The following is a 14002-nucleotide window of genomic DNA, read 5'->3' on the forward strand; positions in this document are numbered from 1 at the left end:
GACGGGTGCACATCGACGACGTAAAGTTCACATCAGTTTACGTGTATGGAGAGATAAAAGTACATAACGAAAAGATTACATCTAAAGAGAAAAATTAATTCATATTTATAATATTCATATTAATGCCAAAGAGTATTAATAACATAATTAACAATTTATAGGTCGTTGTTTATGACTCATTCGGTTGTTTTCTTGTGACAAGCCACTGATCATGTTCAATTTGTCATCGGATTTCCAAGAAAGATCAAAAAACAAACAAAAAGAAAAAAGATGGCGACCTTTCCACGCCAAGGACTTTCAATCTCTGATGTGTCCTTGTTTCATTTTCTTACGTATTCTTGGTATATTTCCGTACAAGATCAACGCTTCAACTTTCGAGGCTTCAAAACCGTACTATATTTTGTCGGCTGTTGTTACCTACGTTTGTGGTATTTATGAATTGATAACGTAGTTGCGTTCTTCCTTCTTTGGAAGAATCGATAGGTTACTTTTACCCTGGATTCTTGCAAATTGCTGCGTCATTGTGTTTGGCAGTTTTATAATGATCGTCTCGTTCATTCTAAGCGGTCCGCGAATGCGTTTGCTCCAGATTATATTGAAGATCTCTTCAAGACTGCTCTCGGAATCATATGAGGAGCTATCTAGACTAATCCATGCTAAGGATATCATCGGTTTTCCATTAGCTGGGCTTATATTGATATTCACTCCTATGGTAGACATACATCTCTTATTTTATTTCTATATCAATCTAGTGGTATTTCAGATGGATATGTTGTACATAAATTGTGTTTGTGTATTAAAAGCATGTTTTAAAAGAATCAATGACAATCTGGCGAACATGAGAAGAGTCGTAGCAAATAATAAGCCACATATCCTTAGACTGAACTGTCATGATCAAAAAAATCAATTTCTGATTATGGAGCTCAAGACTTTGAAGAAGCAACATTTGACAATCAGTGATACGGATGCTAAATATAATTTTCAGTTTGCAGCTTTGTTGCTACAATAGTCATGATTTTCTCTAATATCACTGGCCATGTGTACTATTACATAATAGCCTGGAATTTTTTTACGTTAAACAACCCCCCTATAAATGTTGTATCATTTCACGCGTACTTTCTCTCACGCATAGTGTACATGTTTATAAAAATAGCATTGATAGTGTGGGCCTGTGAAACTGGCAAAAATCAAACTTTGCAAATCAGCATTTCGATTTATGATGTATTTAACAACACCAGCGATGAACAAATAAAAAATGAGGTATGTACAATAGTATGATAAAATACTAAAGTTTTATACTTCTTCTAAATTGTGTTAATGTGGCTTATATATGTGACAAAACAATTTTTGTCACATTAAATCTATCATATTCATGTATAATTTTTCAATTTTATATTTAATAATTTCACAATTGCAGTTACAACTGTTTTCCTTGCAAACGCTTCATTGCGATAATAGATTTTCTGCAAAAGGTTTTATTGTGGATGCGAAGCTTCTCGCTACGGTGAGTGATATATTTTTATTAGTTAGTAATTATAATTCATAAATTTAATTAATAATTAATAGGATGTGCATTATTTACTTTCTTAATCTTGCTTTTAGATAGTGGGTAGCATCACCACGTATATGTAATAATATTATTTCAATTTAAAAATCTGTCATATTCTTGTGAGAGAAAGACGACAAATAATAATACAGAAGTAATCTAATTAAAAGAAGATATATAATTTAGTAAAGAAATGCGTTTCTATATATAAATATTAGAAATAATTGGCTGTTATATGTATATGATTTTCGTCTATTATCGATGTGAGTGAAATATCGCTTAACTTTTTATATTCATATCAATATAAAAATATTGTAAAAATCATGTTCGGTATATGTTAACATTCAATAGAAAATAAAATTTCAACATTTTATATTCTATTTGCTTAAATATACCATATAATTTCTCACACTTAATATCTCATATTAATTATCGAATGTTTTAAAGTAATTGATTCATATTGATTCATGCGAATATTGCAAGGTCTGTGTTGCCTATTTTATATGTGCACATCTAATTTCTTGAGTCGTATGACAATTACACACCATTCGTTGCAATCAATTTCAAGAATGACAAATGCCGATCGAAGAACGCCATGGTTACTTCACGACTAACAAATAGTTTCTACAGTTCTGTCTTTGTGTTTCATATAGCATTTCCTCGCAGTTTTAATCATAAACTCATCGAGTGCAGATAGAGCGAAGATATTACGTCAGTTTACGCATTTTTTTATGAAAAAACGAACTTGAATACATTCATTGTTAGAAAAGAAGCACTTAATGACATTAATACAGTGTACCACAGTTAATAACATTTAGGCCATTGATTATGATATAGACTGTTATTTCTCTATAAATATCTGCTAATCATGTTAAGTTTAAAAATCCAGAGGCATACTAACAACAAGTGCAACATGCAAGAAAAATGGCGACTGTTCCACGCCACGGATTTTCAATCATTAATGTATCCTTGCTTCATCTATTTTCGCATTCTCGGAATATTTCCGTACAAGATCAACTCTTCGACTTTCGAGGCTTCAAAACCACGTTACATTCTGTCGACCGTAATCATCTGTGTCTGCTGTGTTTTGGACTTGACATTTATTTATAATATTGGCGTTTCTAAGAGCTTCAACTTCGGAGACGCAACCAGAAATTTTGAATCTATAAGTTTCTACACGATCAGCGGTTTCGTTTTAATTGCCACGCATGTCTTGAGCGGTCCGCGAATGCGCTTGTTACAGACTATGTTGGAGATTTCTGCAAAACTACCTTCGGAGTCGTATCAAAAGTTATCCAGATTGATTCATGCCAAGGACATCTTTAGTATTATCTTCTTAGTCGTGCATGTATGCGTATTTTTTTCTAAAACACAGATATTTAAATTGACCTGGTCGAATGTCCTGCTCATACTGTTCACAATATACTTGGATGTGTTGATATTTCAAATAAATATGATGTACATGAATTGTGTTTGTGTATTAAAAACTTGTTTCAAGAGAATCAATGACAATCTGATGGACATGCAAAAGCTCGTGGTAAACGACACGAAGCTAAATGTTCACAGCTTGATGTGGCAAAGAAATCAATTTTTGTTGCTAGAACTTAAAACCCTTCAGAAACAGCACTTGACAATCAGTGAAACAGTGCACATGCTGAACATTATCTTTAGCGTGCAACTTCTTGTTACTATAGTTCTGTCCTTTACTGAAATCACTTTTGAACTGTACTTCTATGTAGTGCGCTGGCAAGATGGGATATTCATTACTTTAGAGTGGCAGTTTCTTGATGTTATTTTAATATCTATAACGTATTATTCTATGAAGATAATACTACTTGTGTGGGCCTGTGAGACCGGCAAAAATCAAGCTGACGAAATCGGCACCACCATTCACGACGTACTTATTAGCACCACAGATGAGCAAATCAAAGACGAGGTAGTAAAATTGTAATGTTAGTTATACATTTTTCTGAAAAATGTATATACTAAATATACTGCATGTGGATTTTTAGAACAATTAGTCTTCTAATATAATTACGTTTACCAATTCCATTTTTCATTCCCGTATTTAATTATTTTGCGATTTGATATTGCAGTTACGGTTGTTTTCTTTACAAATAATGCATTGCAAGAATACATTTTTGACGAAGGGTCTCACTATGGATGCAACGCTTCTCACAGCGGTAAGTAGCCAATTATTTGCTTAAAACAATTAAATGCATATTGTTGATTTTTATGATTTTCTTTCAGATGGTGGGTAGCATTACTACGTATCTATTGATCTTAATACAATTCTTGGTCACATCACATTCTTGCGGTGGAAGAGCTGCTAGTTTTACCGAAATAATCTAATAAAAGAAAGTAGAAAACAAAAAAATAGTTTGTGTTTTAAACACTTTAAAAGCATTCTTTTATTCTTATTGATAAAATATAGTTGCTCTGTATCTATATATTTTGTATCTGCATACATACAATTTTACATATCTATACATATATGTAGAGCGACATCCGAAAGAATTCTATATCACGTATTCTATTGATAAAAAGTTTCAAACAAATTTCACCTTAATTAATGTATACTTTAAACGCACTGTGTTGATTATACCAAATAAATTTAGGAAAAATATCGCCTTGGACATAAATGCCTTATAACCGAATGTCCTGCATTGCAGAAATGGTTGCAAAATATAGCATATAATTTTCATATATTTTTTTATTATTACTACAAAGTGCTAGTTGTTTCTTTTACTGTCTATAAACAATCTAAATTGTTGGTTCTATCATTTTGCTTGTAAAATTGTAAAATTTCCCTTGTCTTTGAAACTTCATAACAATATCATTGTTTCTAAAAATGCAAGTAACGCAAATTTTATAGATTATCTTCTTATATATAGATCTCTAAAGTATAATACAATTTTACATACATATCAAGATTGGATTATTATTAGATACGCAAAAACAATTTGTAATGCACGTTTGCCTGTAAGTTAAAGTTGAAATCAAACGTTGATAGCAATATATTTCTTATCGGCAAAAAACTGGGCATTAAAATATTATAATAAATTAGAAATATAAAAATTTCTATTATATAAAAAAGAAAGTAAAACATCTTTTGTGTGTGTGTGTTGTGTGTGTGTGTGTGTGTGTGTTGTGTGTGTGTGTGTGTGTGTGCGTGCGTGCGTGCGTGCGTGCGTGCGTGCATGCGTGCGTGCGTGCGTGCGTGCGTGCGTGCGTGCATGCGTGCGTGTGTGTGTGTGTGTGTGTGTGTGTGTGTGTGTGTGTGTGTGTGTGAAGTAACGGAGAATAAAGATATTAGACATCTTCAACGGAATTTAAAATTCGATAATCGTTATTAATAAATCTTTAAAAATTCTGATGTGTATGTATATAAACGTAATGCGTCTGACGCTCGCTGTTACATATGCGCAATACACATATCATTTAATGAGTTGCGTCTTACAGCAACATTATTATTTTAAACGTAGCACTTCAGAAAATTTGCCGATCGAAGAGTGTCATGGTTACTACATGCCTAACACATGATCTCTTTAGTTCTGTTTCGCTACTTGTTAATACCTGCTCTCAGTTTTAAATTGAAAGTCAACGAGTGCACATTGACAATAAGAAGTCTATAGTGTGTACGCAATTGTCGTTAAAAAGTTAACGAAACAGTTGTATTTATAATAGAGCTCTCTCTTCCAAGCTTATATAAATGCTAAAGTCTATAAACAAGTGTATACCTTCAACAATCTTTAAACTATAATCTATGACTTAATTATTGTTCTTCATAATACTTGATGATGCTCAGCTCGTCGTTAAAATTCCCAAGGGAAACCGAGAGTAAAACACAGAAAAAATGGTGGCTATTCCACGCTACGGATTTTGAATCGTTGATGTATCCTTCCCTTACTTCTTGCCGCATTCTCGGAACATTCCCGTACAAGATCAACGCTTCGACTCTTGAGGCTTCAAAACTACGTTACATTCTGTCGACCGTAATTGTCTGTGTTTCCTGTGTTTTTAACTTGACATTTATTTATAATATTGACATTTCTAAAAGCTTCAACTTCGGACACGTAACCAGAAATTTTGCAGCTTTAACTTTCTATACATTCACCGGTTTTACTGTAATCATCACACATGTTTTGAGCGGTCCACGAATGCGCTTGCTACGGACCATAATGGAGATCTCATCGAGACTGCCTCCGGAGTCGTACAAGAAGTTATCCAGATTAATTCATGCCAAAGATATCTTTGGTTCATTTTATCTTATTGGATTGATTCTTATATATTTCTATACATCCGTGGTACACATCATCGATATCATCTATATAATATTTTCAGCGCACACACATCTACATATGTTTGTAATGGATATGTTGTACATGAACTGTGTTTGTATAATAAAGGCCTGTTTCAAGGAAATTAATAATAATCTTCTGCACATGCAAGAATTTATAGTAAACAATAAATTACGTGTTTCCATGATGTTCTATTACAAGCAGAGAAATGCATTTCTGATAATGAACCTTAAAGCTCTGAAGAAGCAACATCTGATGATTAGCGACGCAGTGAACATGTTAAACATAATTTTCAGTGTGCAACTTCTTGCTACGATAATCATAACCTATTCTCAATTCATATTTGGATTCTATTCATATTTGCAGTGGTATGATAGTTTGTTCAAATATTTCGATAAAAAGCTCGATATGATATTCTTAATAACTGCCTTTATTATAAAAATGGTGTTACTTGTGTGGGCTTGCGAGACCGGCAAGAATCAGGCTCAAGAGATCCGTACCACGATTCACGATGTACTTAACATCAGCAGAAATGAGCAAATAAAAAATGAGGTAATAAAATTGCTATTTATTTCGTATATTTTTCATATAACCTATTGCATGCTAATATGGCTTCTACACGTTAAATCTACATGATTATAATTACATCCTTCTATTCTGTACTTAACTGTAAATTTTGCATTACAGTTGCAGTTATTTTCTTTGCAAACATGGCATTGCAAAAATACATTTTCTGCCAAAGGTCTTAATGTAGACGCATCGTTTCTCGCTACGGTGAGTAATCGAGAGTTTGCTTTCATTAATAAAATTTATCATGTTTATTTTTTTATCGTATTTTTAGATGGCGGGTACAACCGCTACATATATGTTAATTTTGCTACAATTCTGGATGATGTCACATTCTTGCGACGGAAAATCTGCAATCAATAGTACAAGAATAATGTAATTCCATAAAAGGATATAATCAATTATTATTTGCAATAGCCTCTTGCAGAGGTCTTGAGTAGAGCAATCGTCGTACTTTTAAAAACAAAGGCGCGTGAGAGTACATGGTGCGGTAAAATATTTGACATTCTCACATTAATGTACGTTTAAGCTTTAATTTAAGCTGTTTGAAAAATCTCTCACATATATCTTATATCTTATATTTTTATATTTAACAACATATTTCACAAAGAAACAAATCAATTCTGAACAATTGTGATACGTCTTGTGTGAGAAAATCTCATATAGCATATGGAATTACGCGTTTAAGTTTCATTTAGCAAGAATAATTTGTTTAAAGGCTTAAATTCTCCTTAAACAGCGTAATGTGTTTACTGTAATAATAACACTTTTTGATTTCTTATTTCCTTATGTTACCGTTGAAAAAAAACAATTACTTTGAGATATTTTCTTGTAAAGTACGTTATACTAGATAACTTCATATAAGAAATATATCAATTTATCTTCATCTAGCTAATTAGTTAGAATAAGTCTAATTGAGATAATGTCATTGCTTTCACATTATAATTTAATTTATTAATATTTTATCCGTCAGCTTTTTTGTCTCCTGCAAGTAGAGTTTTTCAAAATATACGTATACGTATAATTTAACAGTACGTTAGTGAGTAATATTATGCCAAAATTGAGTGAGGTTAATTTATTATAATTCACTCAAAAAAATTATTTGTAATTACGATTAACTCTGTATTAAATTAAAAAAATAAATATCAATAACAGCACGTTTTTTATTGAATTGATGTACATTGATTCTTCTTTTATTGAACTACTATAATACATACGCGCGCGAGAATCTCTATTATAAATATTAAATCACAAAGTAGAACAAAAAGCATTCCGAAACATCTTGTATACACAGTAAATATGTGCAATACGGAATTGATAAATTTTTGAGTTACAAATTTATATAGATGTTGTGCAATTAATACCACCTGTTTTGTGTGTGTCAACATGATTTGATGAATGGTTGGTACGTTGAAGCAAAAAGATATAATTTCTTTATGTACTTCACTTCAATGTTCCGAGTGACAAGATTGAAGAACGTCATGGTTACTTCACGATTAATATATTATCTTTGAGGCATTCCCTGCTACTCGACGCAGCAACTGCTCACAGTTTTCAAGTGAAACTTGTTACATGCAGATGAAAAAGGAGTTACGTCATCGTTGTTAAGAAAGAAATTTGTGAAAATTACATTTATAGAAGTTTTTGTAATCACTCTCAAACATTGATGATACAACGTAATAATAATGTGATAGATAATTTTTAGACTGTGCATATTAAAATTATTGCTCTCTGATATTTCGCTGCTTATATTCAGTTTTGTCATTAAAATTCCAGAAACAAGCAAACAGTAATAAGCGGAAAAATACGTATGTGCAAATATACGTATTTTCCTAATGAGTGATCTAGATGTACAAAGTGATGGGTCATACCGATTAAAGCAATTACCATTATTTTATGCTTTGTATCCCAAGGGTGATGTGTGTTGCTCGAAGAATTCCATGGTTACTTCACGGGTAACAAATGATTCTTGAGTTACGTCTTCAGGTTCATAGCAAGAACTTACAGTTTTAAACTAAAACTTACCGGCTACGGATAGGCCTTAAAGAATTTATATCAGTTCCTGCTTTTGTTGTGAAAAAACAAAGTAGAAGACTACATTTAGAGAAAAATATTTTTGCAATCACTCACATTAAAACTGAAGTGCTCATAGTGAGATAATTATAATTGATAATAGGACTAATAATTTTTAAGCAGTTTTTCTACGATACTTTACTAATGTTCAGTTCGTTATCGAAAGAACGAGTCAGGGGCAAAAAAGAAAGGAGATGGCAGCTGTTCCACGCCACGGATTTTCAATCCTTGATGTATCCCTGTTTCATCTTATGCCGTATTCTCGGAATATTTCCGTACAAGATTAACACTTCGTCCTTCGAAATTTCTAAACCGTGCTACATTCTGTCGACTGTTATTAAATGTGTCACCTGTTTTTACACGCTAATAATTCTGTATGAAATTGACAGTGGATTGTTCAAAGTCAGAAGCTTACGTCAGATCATTGAGATCAGCGCCTTCTATGTATTCGGCATTTTCATAATAATTGTCACTTGCATTTGGGATGGTCCACGAATGCGTTTGCTTCAGACGTTACTGAAGATCTCTTCAGGACTGCCTTTGGAGTCATATCAGAAACAATCTATATTAATCCACGCAAAGGATATTTCCGGTTTCCTTTTCTTACTTGTGCAAACAATGATCTGTTTCAACTTGCTTCCTGTCTTGCATGTGGTGTTTACATTCCACATCACTCTGATAGTGTTTCAGATGGATATGCTTTACATGAATTGTGTTTGTGTATTAAAGATTTGTTTCAAGAAAATCAATGACGATCTGGAGAACCTGCTTGTATTGAACAACGAACCACATTTATTCAGGCGGTTCTATCACGAACAGAGAAATCCTTTCTTCCTGATGGAACTCAAGGCTATAGAGAAGCGTCATCTGATAATCAACAACACAGTACAGATGCTGAATATGATCTTCAGTCTGCAGCTTTCTGCTACTGTAGTCATAACCTTGACTAGAATCACTTTTAGCCTGTACTATTGTTTAGTACTATGGCCAAATGCACATGTAACCAGTTCAGAAAAACTGATCCCTCTCATGCTTTTCATTACGTCTATAGCGTATTATTTTATAAAAATAGCATTGATAGTATGGACATGCGAGACCGGCAAAGGTCAAGCCATTGAGATTGGCATTACTATTCACAACGTGCTTAACAGGATTAACGACGAGCAAATTAAAAACGAGGTAATCAAAAATTGGTCAATTTATTTGTATATTATTTCCAAAATGTCTCATGTATTATTGCGATTTTTGTACATTTAAACTAAAGCTAATTTGTTATATTACTTTTATATTTAATTGCTTTTCGATTTGACGTTACAGCTGCACCTGTTTTCTTTGCAAATACTGCATACTAGCAAAAATACATTCTCCGCGAAAGGTTTCATTATGGGTGCACCACTTCTTGCTACAGTAAGTGATTAATCATTTACCTATATTAATTCAATATATATTTCTTGTAATATGTATTTCTTTCGCTTTCAGTTAATAGGAAGCATCACCACGTATCTATTAATCTTGATACAATTCGCGAACATATCGAATTCTTGCAACAAACAATTTACATTTTCCAATATTACACAGACAACGTAATTCTATGAAAATACGTAATTGAACAAAAAAAAATATATTTCTAAATATTAAAAATATTTTTTTTATCGTCGTAAATAGTACGTCATCTAATATTTTATACTTGTATAGATATTATTCCACATATGCACAAAAGCATTAAAAAATGTTATGTTAATTGTGAACAAAAAATAGAAAATAAATAAATATTTATTAAATTAAATATTTTTTATCAATTATATATATAGAAGCTTATAATATAATAATAATCAAAATTTGATATTATATTACGCCAACATTTCGCACTTTTGCATCATGTTCGATAGAAAAAAGAGAAGGAATTCTTTCTCCGATGAATAACAAAATATTTGCGTAATACGAGACAAGATTGTTCCGCATTACGAGTGTCGATGATATGATATCGGGGCGAATGAATTTCATTACAGCCGGCGGACGCGTTTAATGCAGAGCAGCTCCTTGGCGGTCTAAAGGATGGATAGGCCAACTCAGCACCCTGATATTTCTTTGAATAGAGATCTGTGTCGTGCGATAGGCCCGCATAAAAGACGGGGGTGAAGACGGAAGGAGCTCTATCTTACCCTTTCATTCGCTCACTCCTCGCCGTAGTTCTAATGTCACTTAGCATATTACCACTCTCTGTTCCTTTAGACTCGAATTTTCACGCTCTACCTCTTATAGATAAATCCCGTAGTCCTAAACTCGTTAGCAAACCAAGCTAATACTTGTAAGTGACACCAAGTATGAAATAAAGTAACGCAATCTTGAAACGAAACGTGCGCCGTCATGATTAAGGTTTAGATGTCAAGCTATTAGATCTCGCTAGACATTTGATTTAATATAATTCCATAGCAAAATTCCTATCAAATTATTAAACTAAAATGTGACATATGAAATGTATATATAATACAATAATACATTATATATAATTATATAATTATTTAAATGTACTGTATAACTCGGGCATGATATATTTCTTCTCGCTATTAACAATTATAAGAATTTGTCCACCTCTTTAAACTTAATTAGCTAAATCTCGCTGCTAAATTATTATTTCTCCTTTTCCAATCTCTCATTATTCATTATTATCTGTACCATAATTATTTAATTAATCCCCATATTGTGGTCGAAAGGGATTAATCTCCCGAGACGCAATAAATGTTTTACGTCTATGTCTACGTCCGATTGAGCGAGGTCGTGTCAGAATCGCGCAATTGCACTGAACTCGACGCGAGTAACCCGGGAATAATCCGTCACCGTAAAAACCGCGTTGTCCGCTACAAGTCCCAATGGCGGGTCGGCGAAGACATTAAATCCCGGCAACACGAGGCATTATATAGACCAGACGGACGACGCGACGCAGCAGGGAAAGTGAACCGCGCGAAGGTACACGCCGAACTGGGAAGCGGAACGAAAACCCACGGCAAACTCAATTTTCCACGTTAACTCGGCCGACGAGAAGATCGTAACGAGAGTCCGGCCCGATCGCTTAATATTCATGAAGACGTGGCAAGCGGGTTTTGGTGTTTCTCTTCGGCGCGCCGGCCGGCCAAGTGGGTTTATGGCTGTTTCCACTTCGAAACGACCCGTCGCGGATCGGGCGCGTCGAAACGACGCGTTTCACCCGCGAGAATTCGCTCCCCGACCGCCACTGTATCTTTATTCACATTGGTACTCACAAAATTGCGAGATTGCGAAAGCAAGAATGAAGAAACAAAAATTTTCTATCGGTAGTCGCAATTTTCCGTTTCAAAGAACTCATCTTAAGCGCGTAGTCAAGCAATCAGATTTAATGGGTGATTCACAGCAATAGGAGATAGCTTTCAGCTTTGTCGGAATGTATCATCGTTGATTGCTGAAAATGCAGATGTAATGACGATTGTTGCAGCAATTCAATTGATCAGCATTGCCAAACAATACGAGATGTAATCGGCACACACATTGCATTTCGCCAATAACGGCCGATTCTGATTGACTGTCAAAATACCATTTAAAATTATAATACTAACTAAGAGTTGTCAATCCAATTGCATTTGGTGTCGCTTTGATAGGACACTTCGTCTGGAATTTGGAACATTCTACACGATAACCGTGAATATTCCCGTAAAAAAAAAAATGGAAATGAGAACATTGAGAGCTAATATCGACATCAATTATCACGTGAGTAAAATCGTTTTAAATTATTGTTTAAAGGCTAAATTAAATTGCTAAAAAATAATTATGACCATTTATTTAAAACTTGATTAGCCATTTATTAATTAATTTATTATCCATTGTCCGGTAATTACACGTTGTAGCACTTTTCTATACAACATTTTTCACATATTTTTAATATTTTTCAAACAAAAAAGAGAGACAAAAAAAAATATGTTGTATTGCGGTATTAGTATAGAAAAAATAACTTTACGCATACTTTTCCCAGCGCGCTGTTAGTATGCGCAATTCGTAGCACAAATCACCGCTTCGAGAGGGAAATTATTGCGCGTGAGTAGTTTAATTAAAGGGCATGCCGGTATAATAAACGCGTAATATTTGAGCTACTAAAATCAGGTATTCATAACCGATGTTTTAGATCCGTCCGGAAAACATCGAGAACGCGTCACCGGACGCGAATTTTACGCATCTGAATGTTAAGAGGCGTAGAGCGGATTTTTTTATGTCACTTCACATGAAATCGACGTTTTCCGTGTAAAACAGGGGTACGAGTTCGGCTGCGCACAAACGAAAAAGGGTTTTGTGAGCTTCAAGAGCCGACAAATCGGTAGTCGCAACAAGGACGAGGACGCGACGCAACTGTTATCAAAAATAGGGGATAAAAACCGGAGTCGGGGGAAAGAATGGTAACAGCAAAACGCGAGAGTATTATCATTCGTGGATTCCTATCTCGCGATCAAGTGATTTTAATGATTAACGTTGTATTTTTAATCTCGCTCTTTTATTAACGTTAGAACATCCAAACATTTTTATAGACATGTTCGCGCAATTTGAGAAAAATATAAACGTGCACTATTCAAAATATCAAATACAGTAACAACTGAGAAAAAAATATCGGTAGATTAAATATCGAAGTTATATAATAATCGAATTAATTATGATGAAGTAAAATATCTTTCTAAATGGACCCTGGCAATTTTCATTTTTTTCGATTAATTTGAGCTGTATTTCAAACAATTTTTATATATCTAATTTAACTAAAACAATGTCACTTTAACTAAACCAATGGAGTTAAAATAATACTGTTTAAATAATAAATTTCGACATACATGGTAGAGTTAAAAGTAACAAGATGTTATTTAACTCAAAGTATTGGTTTAAATTGTATCCTTTAATATTTAACAGTGTTCTATTCACGCTTCTATTACGTAGAATCTAAAGGGAAATATAAAGAGCTGTCCAAAAGTAAAACTTAAATTAACATTGAAAGGCAAAATGAAAATAACCAGCACTATATACAGACATCTTATTCTGTTTCATATCGATTTAAGTTTTTCACAGAGATCTATTGGACAAATATTACATGGGTTTGACATATTAATTGCCACACGTTACAGAATAACAATTACACGTGCAAAGATTACTCCCAATATAACGTCAGATTCGAACAATTTGTTTTCTGGTTTTCTCAACGGGGTCAACGAGAGTCAACGAGAGTCATAAATCAAAGAGTGAACGATAGTGTGGATGCTTCCAATCAATTAGGCGCACTCGTGAAAGAAACGGCTTCGTTGATCGAAACGCTCTCGTTATTCTCCGCATAACGAACAAAACGGTTTCTTTGAAACCTCAATGCAACCCACGCATTGTCTTTCAACATTGCCATTGAAACAAATGTCATGTGAAAATGCATCTTCGTAATTTTGATTCCGTATTTTTTTTTGCAAAAGGATCTAATACTTTTAAATGAGCGCTAATTGAAATAAACTTCAAATGCAAT

General features: G+C 33.5%; 4 protein-coding genes and 1 long non-coding RNA gene across 12 annotated transcripts in view; 4 read left to right on the top strand and 1 right to left on the bottom strand.

The window, feature by feature from the left end:
* The window catches only part of LOC143896326 (agrin), a 459794-nt gene that overhangs the window by 175230 nt on the left and 270562 nt on the right, over positions 1–14002 (bottom strand). The window lies entirely within an intron of this gene.
* LOC143896263 (uncharacterized) lies at positions 2202–4236 on the top strand. Its single transcript, XM_077403981.1, has 3 exons — positions 2202–3482; positions 3643–3729; positions 3797–4236. The coding sequence occupies exons 1-3, from the start codon at positions 2415–2417 to the stop codon at positions 3896–3898; spliced, it is 1257 nt and encodes a 418-aa protein (XP_077260107.1). The 5' UTR covers positions 2202–2414; the 3' UTR covers positions 3899–4236.
* On the top strand, positions 5129–7404 carry LOC143896304 (uncharacterized). The gene is made up of 3 exons (XM_077404069.1): positions 5129–6399; positions 6535–6621; positions 6689–7404. The coding sequence occupies exons 1-3, from the start codon at positions 5344–5346 to the stop codon at positions 6791–6793; spliced, it is 1248 nt and encodes a 415-aa protein (XP_077260195.1). The 5' UTR covers positions 5129–5343; the 3' UTR covers positions 6794–7404.
* On the top strand, positions 8231–10106 carry LOC143896312 (uncharacterized). The gene is made up of 3 exons (XM_077404092.1): positions 8231–9666; positions 9805–9894; positions 9967–10106. The coding sequence occupies exons 1-3, from the start codon at positions 8632–8634 to the stop codon at positions 10072–10074; spliced, it is 1233 nt and encodes a 410-aa protein (XP_077260218.1). The 5' UTR covers positions 8231–8631; the 3' UTR covers positions 10075–10106.
* Positions 11464–13063, top strand: LOC143896373 (uncharacterized). The gene is made up of 3 exons (XR_013256624.1): positions 11464–12228; positions 12491–12552; positions 12641–13063. It is a non-coding gene; the product is annotated as an uncharacterized LOC143896373 (long non-coding RNA).

Source organism: Temnothorax americanus, unplaced genomic scaffold (assembly GCF_048541705.1).
Source record: "Temnothorax americanus isolate GAGA-0224 unplaced genomic scaffold, ASM4854170v1 Scaffold18, whole genome shotgun sequence".
NCBI lineage: Eukaryota > Metazoa > Arthropoda > Insecta > Hymenoptera > Formicidae > Temnothorax > Temnothorax americanus.

Coding starts and splice junctions, on each gene's coding strand:
- LOC143896312 (XM_077404092.1), top strand. CDS start 8,632: ATGTTCAGTTCGTTATCGAAAGAACGAGTCAGGGGCAAAAAAGAAAGG. Junction 9,667..9,804: donor ACGAGCAAATTAAAAACGAG/GTAATCAAAAAT, acceptor TTGACGTTACAG/CTGCACCTGTTTTCTTTGCA. Junction 9,895..9,966: donor GTGCACCACTTCTTGCTACA/GTAAGTGATTAA, acceptor TTTCGCTTTCAG/TTAATAGGAAGCATCACCAC.
- LOC143896304 (XM_077404069.1), top strand. CDS start 5,344: ATGATGCTCAGCTCGTCGTTAAAATTCCCAAGGGAAACCGAGAGTAAA. Junction 6,400..6,534: donor ATGAGCAAATAAAAAATGAG/GTAATAAAATTG, acceptor TTTGCATTACAG/TTGCAGTTATTTTCTTTGCA. Junction 6,622..6,688: donor ACGCATCGTTTCTCGCTACG/GTGAGTAATCGA, acceptor TCGTATTTTTAG/ATGGCGGGTACAACCGCTAC.
- LOC143896263 (XM_077403981.1), top strand. CDS start 2,415: ATGTTAAGTTTAAAAATCCAGAGGCATACTAACAACAAGTGCAACATG. Junction 3,483..3,642: donor ATGAGCAAATCAAAGACGAG/GTAGTAAAATTG, acceptor TTGATATTGCAG/TTACGGTTGTTTTCTTTACA. Junction 3,730..3,796: donor ATGCAACGCTTCTCACAGCG/GTAAGTAGCCAA, acceptor ATTTTCTTTCAG/ATGGTGGGTAGCATTACTAC.